The sequence below is a fragment of the Marmota monax genome, unplaced genomic scaffold, assembly GCF_021218885.2.
Source record: "Marmota monax isolate L192 unplaced genomic scaffold, Marmota_monax_Labrador192_F-V1.1 WCK01_AAM20220418_F8-fsc00057, whole genome shotgun sequence".
Taxonomy (NCBI): Eukaryota; Metazoa; Chordata; class Mammalia; order Rodentia; family Sciuridae; genus Marmota; species Marmota monax.
Genome location: NW_026693933.1, coordinates 8,127,965 through 8,146,390, shown reverse-complemented (window position 1 = coordinate 8,146,390; position 18,426 = coordinate 8,127,965). Strand labels below are relative to the sequence as shown.

Genomic DNA, 18,426 nt, shown 5'->3' with positions numbered 1-18,426 from the left:
TACCAATATTTCTCCTAAAACTAAAAACATTAACATGAATGGTAGATATTTTAATAATCTGATTAATAAATAAGTTTTTATAGTTTATATCAGCTATTCAGCACACACTGTGTACAGGATTAATTCATTGAACACTGGGACTATGGGTGATTTTCACCCTTCTACTTTTATACATTTTCCAAATTTTGAAAAGAAGCATATATGACTATAAGTAAATAATACAATAAAACAACAAAAAGTGGTTTTGCTTAAAAACGTACATATAAATTGCAATATGTTTTTCAGATCATGCATACTATGTGGTGGTGATGAGACAAAAATGAAAATTACAAAAAAAATCTTGATTATTATGGTTAGCACCATGCAGAAATTTAAATGCAGGCTTTATCTCAATGAAGGAAGGGAAAGAACATTTTAGATAGACTCATAAAGGTAGGAAGACATCTCAAGGGGTAGAAATGGCTGCAAATGAATAATCTAAGATGAACTTGGGGGTCCTGGCTGAGGCTTGAGGGTAGAGTAACAAAAAGTTGGGAAGGGAAAGCAAGAGAGTTTGGTGGATTTTGTAAAGAGTTTATAAGGATTTTATAGCAGGCAAACTATGTTCTAGAACTGGTCTCTCTTACCAAGTTACTTACTGTAAGACCCTTAAAAGGTGTGGAGAGCTAAATTCCTAGGATGTCTCTGAGGAAGTGTGTTATCATTCTTGGGTGGATACAAGGGTCCCCAAAGATAAATCCCCTACTCAGTATCTGTGAGTATTATGTGAGAAAGCAAAAGGTATTTTGTGTATATAACAAAGTTGGGTTGTCTACATCTACACAGTCTAATCACATAAACCGTTAAAAACACAGAACTTACCCTTGTGGGAGTCAATAAGAAATGACAGAAGAGAAGAGAATTCCAAGCCTGAGAGGATTCAATTGCTAGCACTAAAATGTAGGTCCTAGTGTGTAAGAACCAGAAAGAGGACTATAGAACTAAGGGCAGCTTGCAGGTGACAACCAGCGAGGAGACAGGACCTTCAGCACTAGATTCTGCCAATGTCCTGAAGGAACTTGGAAGTATATTCTCCCCTAGAGCCACCAGTAGGAATACAATCCTGTGGATACCTTGATGTTGGCCTTTGAAAACTCTAAGCAGACCACTCAGTGGAGCCTGGACTTCTGATCCATACAATATGAGATAATAAGAGCTGTCATGTTAAACAGTTAAATGGGTGCTTATCTGCTATGGCAGAGATACAAATCAATATATATTCCTTATTGAACATGCCCATAATCCCTTGATTCATAATAGTCTTTTCCCTTGAATGTCAAAAGCTGCCAGGCCACAGCTAGTTAAATTGATGATACCTATGAAGTTTCAAAGTGAAATCTGCAACTAAAGTCTATCCTTCATTTATTTATGAAAGCTTCAGTTTTCTGTGGAAATATGTTTATTTTTAAAGTGAACTCTGAAAATATAAGCACTTGAAGCACTGTCTACAACTTTTTAATGAAATGTTTTAGCCTCAGAACTAGACTCTATTTGCAAATTTTATGCTAGTTGCAGTGTGTGTGGGCTGGTAGATAGAACATAATGGGTTGAGGTTGTACTGATTGTCAAGGGTTTGCAGTTTAGGTGGGAAGAGGAAGATTAAGCATTTCAAATATAAAAGCAAATAAGGGCTGGATATGTTCCTTCTTCTATTATAGTCTATTGTTTAGCTCAGAGATACTAATTATAATAATGTGTTGGTGACAGTGAAGCTAACACACACACACACACACACACACACACACTTACTCCATGCCCAGCACCGTTCCAGAGGCTTTATACATATCAACTTATTTAAATCTCATAGTCCTATGAAGTAGAGGACTATGGCTCTCCCCACCAACTGGAATCCTACAGCATCTCTCAAGGCATAAAATAAGTGGAGATTTCCTACTTCTCTTTTAGACTTTTGGATCTCAAATTCTGAATCTTGCTCTTCTAAGAAGCCCTTGCATGTCAGCAATTTCTGTAGACTTTGCAGTTGGGAAGGGTCTTAGTTGACTTGGGTTTATCCCAATGCGTGTTTCTGATGTAACATCCTTAAAAAGTTCTCCAGAAACTTCTTCCTACAGATGGAAGACCCCATCCACAGAAGATAACTGGTGATGGGGTTAGATTATTGCTATGAATGTCTCCAAAAAGTACAGTGACCAAGAAAGGACATTTTTGTGTAAGAAATTATATGTGCTGTGAAAGAAAGGCAGAGTAAGGCATATATTTGCAAATTATGTTATGTCTTTGTAGAAACTTTATTACATTTTATCATGCAAATTCATTGAAGAATATTTACAATGTCATATACATTTAAAAATAGTCTGGACTTAACAGAAAGTGGAAAAAAAACTTGAGATATAAAACTTAAAGATTTAATGATGTAAACATAATGAATCTTTTATTTCATTATTATTGCAAAGAATAGTATGTCCAATATATACTTTTTTCCTTAAAATTTATTTCATATGTATGAAATTTTTATTTATCAGGACATTTGTGTTGGTCAGCAGTTAGGGCTTTGTAGAAGTCACTGATCAGAGGTCATGAGCCACTTTGAAGGCTGAAGGAGCTGATATACCTGCTCCTTTGGAAAGATGTTAGTGTAATTGGTTTACTTTTTCAGATTTATTTCAAACATTTGTAGCTCCCCTGTTTTTTGTGTCATGAAATTTCCACAATAAGAAGTGGCTTCCCACAGTTGTTTTTCATTTGTTTGTTCAGATTGGCACCACCTATATCTCTGTTGGGTGGAGGGTGGTGTAGATGTCCATAATATCACAACTGTAGGCTGACATGTCACCACCACCCCTCCACCCCTGTGACACAAACACTCCCCATGTGAGACAATAGCAGGGTATTGGAGAAGGAGGCATTGTGTAACAAATCATTAGAGCCATTCCCTGTCCTGGGCACTTCTGATACTTACCTTCCTATATGAAGCATTATCTCTTGAACCTCACACAGTAGACCATCTCCACTGTGGACACTTCTGGATATTTGAAAGTTCTAAGAGTTAACATGCTCTTTTGCATCTTTTATCTGTTGGTCTGATTTTCACCTTCTACCTTTCAAACACTTGAAGTTTAAACATTTAAAGAACATGATCATTGATCTTCCCCCTAAGTCTTGTCTTCTCACTAGCAATTATAAGAGCTTGTTATGGTTTAGGTGTGGCATCCCCCAAAAGCTCATGCATAAGACAATGCAAGGTTTGGAGGAGAAATGATTGGATCATAGCCTACCTAATCGGTGAATTAATCCCTGATGGGATTAACTGAGTGGTGACTAGAGGCAGGTGGGATATGGGTGGAGGAAGTGGTTCATTAGGGGTGTGATCATGGGGTATATATTTTCTATTTGGAGAGTACAGTCTCTCTCTGCTTTCTGATCATCATGATATGAGCTGCTTCCCTCTGCCACCCTATCTTTCCTGACATGATGTTCAGCCATACTCGAGCCTCAAGGAATGGAGCCAGCCTTCTATAGACTAAGATATCTGAAACCATGAGCCCTCAAATAAATTGCTCCTCCTCTACAATTGTTTGGTCTGGTCATGTAGTCATAGAAGTGAAAAAGCTGATTAAAACAGAGCTTGTATTTTTTTTTAAATCACAAATATATATATAACAATGCCAGGAACCAGGGTCAGCATGATGAACAAGAGAGTTTGTTTCAGTGGGTTTTTAAAATCTAGTATTGGAGAGCCCAGCTAAAGGGGAGATTTCACTGGAGTGTACAAAGTGCTATTATAATTGAGGTAAATGTAGCGTGCTACTGGAGTACAAACAGGGCTTGAGTCAATCAGGGGAGATGGTGGCACTCAGGAGAAGACGGTAATTAAGTTATGGCCTGAAGGACAAATAAGTAAACAGTCACTCAAAGTTGAGCAGCAGAAAGGCATTCTATATAGATAGTATGAGGAAAGATCCAGAACAAAGAGCATATACATTCAGAGAATTGCAATTTTTTTCTATATTTTATAAATATTTTACTAAGTCTGGAGTATAGCTTATCATTATCATTATTATTATTATCAACTTATTTTGTTGGAGTATGGATTTTGAAAGGAGTAATGGAAATAGAGAGGATAGTGAGGACCAGACCAGAAGAATATTATATATACAGTATTAGATGTTGGACTCTGTCATAGTGTCATGGAGGAGTCTTTGAAGAGTTTGCTGGAACACAGCAGATTTTTAAGGTGGAGGGAAGTAAAATGAAAATGACTTCACTTTTGGAAATGTTGAATCTGAGTTACTAGTGAGACTTTCAGATCCAGAAGGCAGATGGACATTGGGCTCTGGGGCCCAAGAGGTATAGACTAGAGTCAAGGATACAGTGGAAGCCATGAGAGTGAATGGAAGGAGAGGAAGGTTGAAAGAACCCATAGGAGATCACTATGGAACATCAAATTTTAAAAATAGAACCAGGCACTGCAATGCATACCTGTTATCCCAGGGACTCAGGAGGTTAAGGCAGGAGGATCACAAGTTCAAGACCAGCCTGGGCAACTTACCGAGACCCTGTATTGAAATAAAAAAAAATATAAAGAACTGGGGAGGTAGCTCAATGGTAGAATGCCCCTGGGTTCAATCTCAAGTACTGGGGGGAAAAACTCAGAGGAAAAGGGGTTCCTTGGTAGAAGAGAAGTAGTATTCAGGGAAGAAAGAGAAAAGCCCACAGCATATGAGGGTACAGAGTCCCAGAGGTTAAGAAGAAAGGCAGTGTCAAATTGTGCAAGGAGGACAAGGTAAATGAGGACTGTCCATCAAGTTTCGCTACAGGAGATGACTATCTCCTGGTTGCCCACCTGTGAATATTCTATACCTCTTGAACCAAAACAAAGGATACCCTAACCAGATGTTTATCTTTCTGGAATACATTATTTTTTTTGTAACCTGAATATCATTCCTCTAGTAATATTCCTAAAAATGTTGTTATTCATTCTAAAGAATCCCATTTCTGTTGTTAACTTGCATTATGCTTATGATAAATGAAAACTATCAGGTTTTTTCCCCCCTGTCCTGGGGATTGAACCTAGGGCCTTAAGGGCAAATGTTGGGCAAGCCCTCTACCACTGAACTACACCCCCAGTCCTTTTAATATTTTATTTGGAGACATTAGAGTTGCCTAGGCTGATCTTGAACTTGAGGTGCTCCTGCCTCAGCCTACTAAGTAGTTGGATTACAGGTGTCCATCACTATGTTTGTCTTAATGTGAAACTCTGTCAAACTAGATGTACATGTAGCAGACTTAAATAACAGACTTTTAAAAATCTAAGTGAAGAACTTCATTCCAATTCATTTTGTTAGTTTCAGACCACTTCTCCATATATTAGGATTTGAATGACTGGCCAGTTATTATCTTAGTCATAATGACTAATAAGCTATATGTATGCACTCAACAAAATAGTCTATATGAGAGATTCTTAAATATCCTTAAATGCCTTGAAACAGATGAGTAAGCATAAGTGTATTTTATCATCCCCACATACTTAATAAACACCTCTTTGAAATGGTGACAGAAATTATTGGAGAAACAAATATTTGTTAAATAAACTATTAGAATAGAAAATAGTAGTTCTAGGCAGACATATAACTTCCTTAATTTCTAATTATTGGTTTGCATTAACAATTAATCACAAGATTCTCTATGTGTCAGAACTGTGGCAATATTAGTCCTTCAGAATAAAATAATGAGCTTGAAAATAGAAAACCAGGCCTCTGAGAAACAAAGAAAATCATTACTCAGCTCATGCACCTCCTTCATAGAAGAAAAGGCCCAACTCACCATCATTGCTGAGTTTGTCCTTAAGAGGACAGTGATTAAGAAGCACATTTATTTTTTTTTCTAGAATTCTTAAAGCCTACAGTAGCTTAAGATTTTATAGTGGTTTAAAAGTTTAGTATGTTTGGAAATAAAACACTGAAGGATATTGGGTCATAATTCTTCTTGTATTTAATTTTAAAAATTGAGAAAAGGGGCTTCAAGTGGATTTTGGGGTTTTTGTTTTTATTTTATTTTGGTACTGAGAATTTAGCCCAGGATGCTTAAACAATGAGCCACATCCCCAGCCCTTTTTATATTTTATTTTGAAATAAAGTCTCCCTAAGTTGCTTAGAACCTTATTAAGTTGCTGAGGCTGGCTTTGAACTTGTGATCCTCCTACCTCAGCCTCCTGAGCTGCTGGGATTACAGGCATGGGCCACCACACCTGGCAGTGACTCCATGTTTTTAAAACATTTTTATCACAGTTTCAAAATTTAAATGTTTCTAGATTTATTGAAAACGTATAGGAAAATTTTTAATTGCTGGTTCTACTTAGAATTAGTTTGTAAGGAAAACCTTTTGGGTGGCTAAGATATTTGCCAGTGTTCATTGACTTTCTGTTTAGACCTTCACTGACTTTTGTTTAGCTCTATGCTTTGTTTTCAAGGAAGCCTGCTCATGTCTTCTCAGTTAACCTCTCCCAGCAGATGCTCTCAGGTGATCAGAAGTTGCATTTAACACTTCCTGTTGCCTCTGGAGTCTTAGCTTTGATGCACAACAGCTTTGTGAGCATTTGGGTTTTGAGACCAAAGGTGCCAGGGAAAGTGCTAGTGAAAAAAAAAGAAGGCAGAGTGCTGGAAATAAGATTGGCTTTAATTCTCCCTGAATTTCAGAGCTATTTTGTGAGCAGTCCTGATGGTTATTTTTAAAATATTTTTTATTAGACCCTCATAATTATGCATAGTAATCGGGCTCATTTTGAAAAAATCATACCTGCAAGGAATTTGATTTTAAGCCCCACCCTCCGTTGTTCTCCCCTCCTCCCTCCTGCCATTCTTCCTCCTCTACTCTATTAATCTTCCTTTCTTTTACATATACATAAAACTGAAATTCCTTCTGGTATCTTTATATGCATATAGCATGATTTGTTAAATTCATTCCATTTCTCTTCCCCTTTCTCTTCCTTCCTCTCTCCCAACTTGTTCTCCTCCTCTTCTTCCACTCATCTTCCCTGTAACTTTATGGTGTCTCATTCCTTTGAATTTGTGATCCTCCTACCTCAGCCTCCTGAGCCGCTGGGATTACAGGCATGTGCCACTGACTGCCTTCTTTCCCTTATTTTGCTCTAGCTTCTACATGAGAGAAAACGTTCAACCTTTGATTTTCTGAGTTTAGCTTATTTCACTTACCATGATTTTCTTCATTTCCATCCGTTTACCAGCAAATGCCATTATTTCATTCTTCTTATGTCTGAGTAAAACTCCATTGTGTATATAAACCACCTTTCCTTAATCCATTCATCTACTGATGGGCATCTGGGTTTATTCCATAGTTGGACTATTATGAACTGTGCTGCTAAAACATTGAAGCAGCTGTACCACTATAGTGTGCTGATTTTAGGTTTTTTTGTGAGCATCAATGAGTGAGTTAGCTGGGTACCTCCCTAGGTTTTTGAGGAATCTCTACACTGCTTTCCAGATTTATTGTACTAATTTACAGTATTGCCAACAATGTAAATCTTTTTCTTTACATCCTCACCAGCATTTATTATTATTCATGTTTTTGATGATTGCCATTAACACTGGAGTGAGATGAAATCTTAATGTAGCTTCAATTTGCATTTCTCTAATTGCTAGAGATGCTGAACATTTTTTTAATATATTTTATTTATAAATAGTTATATATTATTTATTTAGTGGCTATTTTTGTTTATTCTTTGAGAAGTTACTATTTAGTTATTTTGCCCATTTATTGATTGTACTATGTATATTTGGCATTGAGTTTTTTTGAGTTCTTTATATATTCTGGGTATTTGTCTCTTGTCATAGTAGTAGCTGGCAAAGATTTTCTCCCATTCTGTAGACTCCTTCCTCAGTCTTATCATTTCCTTTATTGTGCAGAAGCTTTTTTTAAAATTTATGTTTTAAATACACGACAACAGTGGAATTCATTACAATCCTTATTACACATATAGAGCACAATTTTTCATATCTCTGTATATAAAGAAGCTTTTTAATTTGATGACATCTCACCTATTGAGTCTTGTTTTTTAAAAATTTTTTAATTGTAGTTGGACACACAATGTCTTTATTTTACTTATTGATTTTTATGTGGTGTTGAGGATCGAACCCAGCACCTTGCAGGTGCTAGGCAAGCACTCTACCGCTGAGCCACACCCCAGTCCCTTGAGTCTTGTTTTTATTTCTTAAGCTTTAAGGGTCTTGTTTAGATATTGGTGCTTACACTTATGAAGTGTTGATCCTATGTTTTCTTCTAGCAGTTTTAAGGTTTCTGGCCTAATTTCTAAGTCTTTTATGCATTTTGATTTGACTTTTGTACAGGGTGAAAGATCTAAATTCACTCTTTTACATGTAGATATCTGGTTTTTCTTATCCTGATGGTTATTGAAGATAGAAAGCCAAAATATTTTGCATGTTTCTGACTGCAATTTCTGATGTGTCCCTGAGGAGAGGGTAAAATTGGGGCTATGTCTTATCAGTCCCTTAATCATTCTGTATTCCTATTGATATTCACAAGGGCAAGTATGCCCTCAGCTATATGTTTTGCATTATACAGTTGCTTTGTGTATTGAGTAAACAGTATTTTAAATTAAAGTTGAAGCTTTGTAAAAGCTTCCTTGCAATTTTCCATGTACTTGAGTCTGTCAACCTGCTGATGTAGTAAGTGAATCTAATCATTTGATTGGATTACAGCATGATTTTATCTCTAAGACACAGTGAAGGCCATGTCCCTTTACAAATGAATTAAATTAGAGGACAGCATAATAAAAAATAAAGATTGATTGTCAGTTCAGATGAGCATAAGATTGAAATATGGAGTCTTAGGGAAACCTCTCTGTCTTATGGAACAGAGCAGTGATTCTTAGCCCCAGATGCAACCTATAGTTAGTTGTAGGGGAAGTTTGGAAACATATTCTGCTCACACTTGGGCCTCTGCCCCAGAGAATGTGGTTTAGTTGGGGTTGGTGTATCAGTATATATATTTTTTAAAGCTCCCAAAGTGATTCTAAGTGCTGTCAGGTTTGAGAACTATGGAATAGATGAAAACTCAATCTATTTAAAGAAAGCATTTCTTAGTAGACAAGTGACTAAAAAGCCATAGGATAGGAGGAAAGGTGAGAAAAATAAGGGGGAGAAACTTTTAGTGTAAAGTAAGCAGAGGTTTACATTCCCATATTCACAATTCTGAAATAGAAGAGCTCTGAAAAATCAAAAGTGTTTCATAGCTTATTTGGTAGCAAAATCTAACCAAAATTGAACATAATGGATATCAAAACCTGAGGTTTTTTCTAGTCTTCCTCTATTCCATTTGGTATGAAAAGTAATTATTGCAGAAACATTAACGTGTCCGATAGGTGTCTGATTTTAGATCTTTGGGGTGAGTATCAAGAAGTGGAATGCCTAGTTTTTTTGAGGTCTGCTCCAGATCTCACTAAGTTTATAATGTAGAAAGGGTACCTTTATGAAATTTTGAATTCTGAAATTCATTTGGACCTATTGGGATGAGAAAGGGAGTTATAGATCATAGTAGGGAGGTTTATTCTTCCTGAAAAATTAACAACAATACATTTCACCCCACTGCCCACCCTCCTCATTAGGTATTGAACTCTGGCAGGCTGTACCACCCACCTTCATGCCCAACTGTTTTTTGGGGGTGAGGGGTGGGAGATTTCTGGGGCCAGCTCTTTTGATGTATTTATTTATTTTATTTTTCAAATTTTGAGACAGGGTCTTGCCAAGTTCCTGAGGGTCTGGCTGAATTGCTGAGCCTGACCTTGAAATTTTCGAGCCTCCTGCCTGAGCCTCCCCAACTTCTGAGATTATAGGCATGCACCACTGAGCCAAGAACAATGCATTTCTTCTAATTACCTAGGCAATGGTTAGTGTCCACATTAGATAAAAACAGAAGCCAATATCAGAATGTAGCTCCTGACTCTCCTATATACTTTACAAGCCTAGCCTGATTAGAAGGTTCCATGTCAGTCTTGGTGAGAGAAAGTAAGTTTAACCAACAACACAAGTAAATACAGTAGAAAAAATGATCATTATGCTATAAAAGATTTAAGCAACTCACCAGGAATTTGGACACATCTCAGATGGGTAGTTCTTGCTCAGGGTCTCTTAGGAGGTTGTGGTTAGAACTTTGGCCAGGATGTGGTCCTCTGAAGGTTTGATGGGTGCTGGTATATGGTATTCCTTTTCTAATGCAAACAGATTCCTTATTTGTATGTAAAGAAAATTCTAGTGTGTTTATACAGTTGCTCAAAATCTGTATTTTTTTAAAAATGTAAATCTATAATTATTTGCAAAGGAGGCTTTGAGTCCCCCTAATAAGTTTTGAAGATTCCCTGTGGGAGGAGCTTACTGCAGGAGAATGCCTTCTCTGTGAGTGTCCCTTGTCCTCCCTGAGGCAGCTTTCCCTCTTCCTGGGCCCTTTCTGTATCCTCCAGGGGTTGCCTCAATACCCACCTGCTGGGGGTCACTGAAGGTATGTCTATGCTCTGTACAAAGTGAGGAAGAAACATGCAGGTCCTTGCCTCCAGCCCAAGGCTTCCAGCCCAAAAGACAGCCATCAGTCACACAATTTAAAATGATTAATTACATCATTGAGTGTGTTTAAGAAACAAACAAAAAGATCTGAAGAGATGCTACAGAGGGATTGCATAATGGGACTGTGCCAATTCACATAGCTTGATCAGCACTTCCCCTTTGTGCTTTGTAGGAAGAATACCCACCTTTTGTTTTGTTTTGGTTTTGAGGTGCTAGGGATGGCACCCAGAGCCTCACACCTGCTGGGCAAGCACTCTACAGCTGAGATAAATCCTCAGCCCCCTTTGGGGTTTTTGTCAAAATCCTTTTATTTTCTTGGGCTAAATAATGGAAGCTCCTCTACATCCCACTCTGCATAAAACACTGACTTCCTCCCACTGCAGAGATTCAGAGAATGTAGAGGGTACAGAAATCTCACTTAGTTCACATTAAAAAAAAAAAAAAATTAGAGGCTGGGAATGGTGAGGCATGGCTGTATGTAATCTCAACCACTCCAGAGGCTAAGGCCTGAGGACTACAAGTTCCAGCCAGCCTCAGCAACGTAGTGAGACCCTGTCTCAAAATAAAAAGTAAAAATGGACAGGAGATTTAGTTTAGTGACAAAATACCCAATTGAATTGGTGTTCAATTCCTAGTACCAAAGAATATAAAATAAAATAAAATGGGCTGGGAATGTAACTCAGAAGTAGAGCACTTGCGTAGCATGTGCTAGGCCTTGGGTTCAGTCTCCAGTCCCATAAAACAAACCAAAAAGCAGCTTAGATTCCTTCAAAATTAAACTGTGAAGTTATTCTGGACTTTCTCACTGCCTGTCTCTCTTCTTCCCAAAACCGCAAAAATGCTCTATTGTTTTCTTGCTCATCCAATTCCTCCTTTCTTTCCCCAGTGAATCTTTGAAAAGATGTGGTATAGAGTGTTGGGAATATAATACTTTCCTTTTTTTGACCTACTTATGCCTTGAGCCTTATTTCTATTTAGAGAAGGAGAAACTAAGGATGCTGTGTAAAGAATTCCAGTTGGGAAAGCCAGAAGAAGGGGGTGGAGAAGACAGTGTCTAACTCTCTGAGCCTTGAAGTGATCCTTCTCACCCATCATTCTCCATCTCTGCTGTCTTCCTATCTCTGAGCCACCATAGGCTCTTCCCTGGGAAGAATGGGGAATCTCTTAACAAGATCCCAGTGAATGATTATAAACATGCATGACACCATGAAGGAGGAAAATCCCCAAGTAGATGATAATACTATAATAAATCTTATCAATAACCCCAAATTTAAAATATACAATGATTGATATTTTAATTGTGTTGTTGTTTTTTTTTTTTTTTTAATTTGAATACATACCCATGTATTTATAAAGGGTTAGCTCTGGTCACTCATGACTTCCATTCACCCTCCCACCCTGTCCTCTTTTCCCCCTAAGTTTTCATTGTAAGCTTTCCAGCCATAAGGTTTTTCAGAGTCCAAACTCCCAGTATTGAAGAGAGAGGGAATGATTACCTTCTAGCTACTGCACAGTTGTCCTGAGAGAATGGCATCAAATAATCAGCTAAATTATGAGTACACACTCTCCCTGACATGCACACCAGTCCACAGGGAAAGCACTTGGAACTGCCTCCCTCGGGGGTAAGGATGCCCTGGCCTCTGGGAAAGCAGTCCTGAGTGGAGTCTCAGGGTCTAGCACATTGCTGCTCTCACCTTCCAGTAAATGAATATAAATTAAATTAATTTGAATAGCAAATCTGCAATTTAACCTTGAACTCCCAGACTCCCCCTTTGAAGTGTTATTACTGTAATATATTCAGTTGTGTGACCCTCCCCAACTCCCACTGTCACCACCTCCAAATTTCTCAACACACACATGCTTCTGAGCTTGAGAGCTTATGTTGTGAAGGGGAAGACCTTGCTTATTAAGGAATTTTTATTGCAACCTAGCGTAGATTTTACAAAGATTATCCTCGTGTTATCCTTGAAAGCAACTGGGTTTATGTTTTTTTTGTCTTTAATGTACCTTTTTGAGAATGTATTTAAAGAAGTATTTAAGCATTCACAGTGGGAGGGACAAGAGGGCATGAAAGTCCTAAAAAATTTGGAAGATAAAAATTTGGAGTTTAAGACACTTGGGATATTAAGGGTCATTTTATATTCACATTGCACCTCAGGTGAGTCGGTGACACTTGGTTTCAGATGGTGTATTATCCAAATGGTTGCTGTAAACCTGTCAGGTCTGCAGTGGACATTCACTACATTTGAGCAAAGATTCAATTAAACCAGGATCAACTATCTCAATGTTTCTAGAATTTCTACATAAACTAGCATCTTTGAGGGATAAGTAATATTTCATATCTTTGTCAGGATATCATATATATTTTAATAATTTAATTCATATTTGCATTATTTCTGAAGGTTACATAGTTTTGTTTTTGACATACATATAGCATATATTGATCAATATTTCACAATGTATACATTTGGCAACTAGTTTAAAAAAAAGTAATTCAGTATGATTATTCCAGATTTTTTTGGCCTGAAATTCTTATGCAAAGGCTTTTCCATGTATTAAGAGCAAAAAAAAAAAAAAAAGTGATGGCATAAACTTAAGTGTCATTGCAACCAGTCTTAATTGGGGTTGCATATCTGAAATCAAAGTACTGATTTGGTAGCTTCATTTTTCTTCTTCTAATTTGATTTTTCCCTAATATTTCATTAGGTGCAGAGAGAGCTAGCAGCTGTTATTGCTTTGAAAGCAAGGAAATCTGGTGAGTAGTCTCTTATGGGGCTGAGGGAAGATTATAATTTTTGGTAGATATTTCACATATCACCTGGAAGTGTGCAGTTGAATGCATCTCAGATGCTTTGGTATAGGATGCAGAAAAGTATCATGATTGTTTTAATAGGATTCATTCTACCACATGTTTTTATATATCATTCTCTAAAGTAAAATTTCACTGCTTTGCTCTAATTTATTTCAGATTTCAAGGATAAACTAAGTTTGTAGTTCTGAAACAGATCTAACTACATAAAAAGAGCAAGTAAATTAGCTTGAGTTACATATCATGACACAGAGAACAATAAACATAATGGTGATCTTTCTGTAAGGATATATAATTTTCTTAATCAAAAATTAGTTTTTTTCTAAAAACACTTTGTTTAATGACATTTCAAAACGGAAATTTTTCATAGAACTCATTACATAGATCTGATTCCTCTTACCCATGGGATATAATCTATCAAAGTAATATGTGGAAAGGAAAAAAGGGGCTTTCAAATATATTTTGAAGGAGAAAACAGCATTTTCTGCTGAAATCCAATATGAAATGGAGACTCACTGAAGTAGAAAAATGCTTGCTTAGAGAGAAATGGCAGAAAGCAGCATCATCTGCCATTCTTCCTGTTGGGAGGAAGGAGGTCAGTGCTGAGTGGAATAAAAATCAGAAAGGAAGTACTTCTTGTGTAATCTTAATTAGGATAAGACTTTTGTAGCAGAAAGACTATGACAAAATCAAAAGGATGACAAAACTTAAGGAAGTAAATTGCATGAAAATGTCTTAACATGCATTATATATTTTTTCTTTTTCCAGTTAGAAGCTCTAAGATTTGCTTACCTCTCCAGTTACTTTTTCAGTCAAGCATGCCCTAGTGTTAGTTTATAATACTCATGTTACTTCCTCTGTGCATTTGGCTGCTCTTGAGGACACAGGGATTGGACATTATAAAGGCAATGGAGAAAAGGATGCATGGAATGGTCATCTTGGGTATTGAACAGGGAGAGCAGTGTGGACAGGGTTGATTCCTCAGTGAGCAGCATGATGCAGTGGATACTTGCAGGGGTGGAGGCCACGATGGAAAAAGGACACCAGTGTAAAGATTGCAAGAGGAAGGCTTAGACATAAAGCAGGCTAGAGTTGACCTTGGATCTTATAAGGATGAGATGCAACTTAAAGTCTGTATGAGTTAGAATGTCTCTGTGCCTTGGAGGGTAAAATTTGGTTTTTCAAGGTTTCAGAATAATGTAGAGAAGCATTCTAAAACATACAGTGTGCCATTTCCAGAGAAAGAGCAAACTTCATAGAGGGAGGCTGGAATAGAGGGTGCAGATCCCCACAGCATGGAATGGTAGGGACAGAGGAGGTAATCCCTGTGGTTGACCAAGTTGTGCCAGCTCTGTTCAAGGGATAGCAAGGAGGCAAGAGTGGCTGGAAGCAAGAGAACAAGGCAGAAAAAAGTAGGTTGTGGACATTCAACTGAGAAGTTTGAACTTTCTGCAGATGAAGGGAAATGAAGATGAGTGAGTAGAGCCATACACACAAGACTGTGCAAAAGAGCAGTATGAGGCAGGATCAGGGGTGGGGGCGGGTGGTGCTAAGTGGTAGAGCACTTTCCTAGAATGCATAAGGCCCTGCTTCAGGGAGCCAGGGAAGAGGTATGAAGTTGATTTTACTATGTCTTCTCACCACATGAGGTTAGCTTGTCTGCTTTCTTTCTCATTTGACTTATGGAACAGGTAATACAGAATATAACTTTAGCAATTTTTCAGGGACAGAGAGCTCTCACACGTATATACTGATTGTGGAGACATAAATTCATAGTTTTCAGGAAACTATTTATTCAGTATGTTCCATTGTCCCTAACTATGTGTTCCAGTAACTCCAAGGCTAGTGTTTAGGGATCATATAAGAATCAAGGACATCTTTTGCATTGCCTTTTTCAACAAAACACAAATAGAAATAATACGTAAGTCCCTGTTATAGACCAATGACTGATGTGATGAAATGTTAAACAGCTATAAAAATGATGTTATGAAGGATTAACATAGTAAAATATTCAGTGTTGTATACAATAACAAATATTACTTTTATTTTTCTTAATAAAAAGAGCTTGATATATTTTTCTTACTATTATAGTAGAGCATGTTCATCAAAAATTATAATACATTAATGTATGAAGAAGAAATTTAAAAATCATGTATCTCATCAACATAGATAACTACTAATACTCTTTTGTTGTTGTCTGGGTGTGTATATCCAGATATTCTCCTATTAATATGTAGATACTATATTATATACAGATTTTGAGGTACTTGTAGTTTTGCACAAATTTGTAATAATAAAGACAGATCCTGAGTTCCTTTACCCAAGTTCCCCCATGGCAACACCGGGCAAAGCTATGGTATTCCACAACCAGGGTGCACAGCACTAACATGGGTGACAGCATTTCCGTCTCCACTCAAGTTGCTGGTTTATAGCTGCCCCAGCTTTCTACTTGCCTCCATTCCTTCTGTGACCCGCCAATCACTAATCTATACTTTATTTCTATGATTTTGTCATGTCAAAATATTACATAAATGGCATACAGTATGTAACCTTTTGGAGTTGATTCTTTCTTTTTTTTTTTATTTTTTTTTTATTTTATTTTATTTTTTATTGTTGGTTGTTCAAAACATTACATAGTTCTTGATATATCATCTTTCACACTTTGCTTCAAGTGAGTTATGAACTCCCATTTTTAGCCCATATACAGATTGCAGAATCACATCAATTACACATCCATTGATTTACATATTGCCATACTTGTGACTGTCATGTTCTGCTACCTTTCCTATCCTCTACTATCCCCCCTCCCCTCCCCTCCCCACCCTTCTTCTCTCTCTACCCCCCCTATTGACCTTCATTTCTCCCCCTTGTATTATTTTTCCCTTTCCCCTCATTTCCTCTTGTATGTTCTTTTGTATAACCCTGAGGGTCTCCTTCCATTTCCATGCAATTTCCCTTTTCTCTCCCTTTCCCTCCCACCTCTCATCTCTGTTTAATGTTAATCTTCTTATGCTCTTCGTCCCTACTCTGTTCTTAGTTACTCTCCTTATATCAAAGGAGACATTTGGCATTTGCTTTTTAGGGATTGGCTAGCTTCACTTAGCATAATCTGCTCTAGTGCCATCCATTTCCCTGCAAATTCTATGATTTTGTCATTTTTTAATGCAGAGTAATACTCCATTGTGTATAAATGCCACATTTTTTTAATCCATTCGTCTGTTGAAGGGCATCTGGGTTGGTTCCAAAGTCTTGCTATTGTGAATTGAGCTGCTATGAACATCGATGTAGCAGTGTCCCTGTAGCATGCTCTTTTTAGGTCTTTAGGGAATAGACCAAGAAGGGGAATAGCTGGGTCAAATGGTGGCTCCATTCCCAGCTTTCCAAGAAATCTCCATACTGCTTTCCAAATTGGCTGCACCAATCTGCAGTCCCACCAGCAATGTACAAGTGTACCCTTTTCCCCACATCCTCGCCAGCACTTGTTGTTGTTTGACTTCATGATGGCTGCCAATCTTACTGGAGTGAGATGGTATCTTAGGGTGGTTTTGATTTGCATTTCTCTGACTGCTAGAGATGGTGAGCATTTTTTCATGTACTTGTTGATTGATTGTATGTCCTCCTCTGAGAAGTGTCTGTTCAGGTCCTTGGCCCATTTGTTGATTGGGTTGTTAGTTACCTTATTGTCTAATTTTTGGAGTTCTTTGTATACTCTGGATATTAGGGCTCTGTCTGAAGTGTGAGGAGTAAAGATTTGTTCCCAGGATGTAGGCTCTCTATTTACCTCTCTTATTGTTTCTTTAGCTGAGAAAAAACTTTTTAGTTTGAGTAAGTCCCATTTGTTGATTCTAGTTATTAACTTTTGTGCTATGGGTGTCCTATTGAGGAATTTGGAGCCCGACCCCACAGTATGTAGATCGTAGCCAACTTTTTCTTCTATCAGACGGCGTGTCTCTGATTTGATATCAAGCTCCTTGATCCATTTTGAATTCACTTTTGTGCATGGCGAGAGAAAGGGATTCAGTTTCATTTTGTTGCATATGGATTTCCAGTTTTCCCAGCACCATTTGTTGAAGATGCTATCCTTCCTCCATTGCATGCTTTTAGCCCCTTTATCAAATATAAGATAGTTGTAGTTTTGTGGATTGGTTTCTGTGTCCTCTATTCTGTACCATTGGTCCACCCGCCTGTTTTGGTACCAGTACCATGCTGTTTTTGTTACTATTGCTCTGTAGTATAGTTTGAAGTCTGGTATCGCTATACCGCCTGATTCACACTTCCTGCTTAGCATTGTTTTTGCTATTCTAGGTCTTTTATTTTTCCATATGAATTTCATGATTGCTTTCTCTATTTCTACAAGAAATGCCTTTGGGATTTTGATTGGCATTGCATTAAACCTATAGAGAACTTTTGGTAATATCGCCATTTTGATGATGTTAGTTCTGCCTATCCATGAACAGGGTATATTTTTCCATCTTCTAAGATCTTCTTCTATTTCTCTCTTTAGGGTTCTGTAGTTTTCATTGTATAAGTCTTTCACCTCTTTTGTTAGGTTGATTCCCAAGTATTTTATTTTTTTCATTTGCACAATGCCATCTATCCTATGGCATTGAGGTACCATAGCACTTTCAAGCGTGTGCCCATTGAAGGACATCAGGGTTGTTTCTGGTTTGGGGCATTTACAGAAGAAACCACTGTAAATATTAGTGTACACCCCAGGATTTAATGTGAGCCTAATCCTTCATTTCTCTGGATGAAATATCCAACAGTACAATTTCTGTTGTATTGGAGTTGCATGTATGTTTGTTTTGAGAAACTGCCAAACTGTTTTCCAGAATGGTTGAACCATTTTATTTCTCATCAACAGTGTATATAACTAATCCATGTTCTCTGCATATTTGTCAGCATTTGTTATTGCCACTTTTTATTAAATCTTATTTAAGCCACCCTGGTAAGTATATATTTGATATCTCCTTGCAGTTTTAGTTTGCATTTCCCTGATGGCTAATGATGTTGAACATCTTTTCA

The 18,426-nt window shown here is 37.4% G+C and overlaps 1 protein-coding gene across 5 annotated transcripts in view; it reads left to right on the top strand.

Annotated features, from left to right (window-relative positions):
• Window positions 1–18,426, top strand: part of Rapgef5 (Rap guanine nucleotide exchange factor 5) — a 238,850-nt gene that overhangs the window by 71,794 nt on the left and 148,630 nt on the right. For all 5 annotated transcript variants that reach the window (XM_046463507.2, XM_058585344.1, XM_046463504.2 and 2 more), the window contains one exon: window positions 13,299–13,347. In XM_046463507.2, the coding sequence (XP_046319463.2) occupies window positions 13,299–13,347 (49 nt within the window). The remainder of the gene's footprint in view (window positions 1–13,298; window positions 13,348–18,426) is intronic.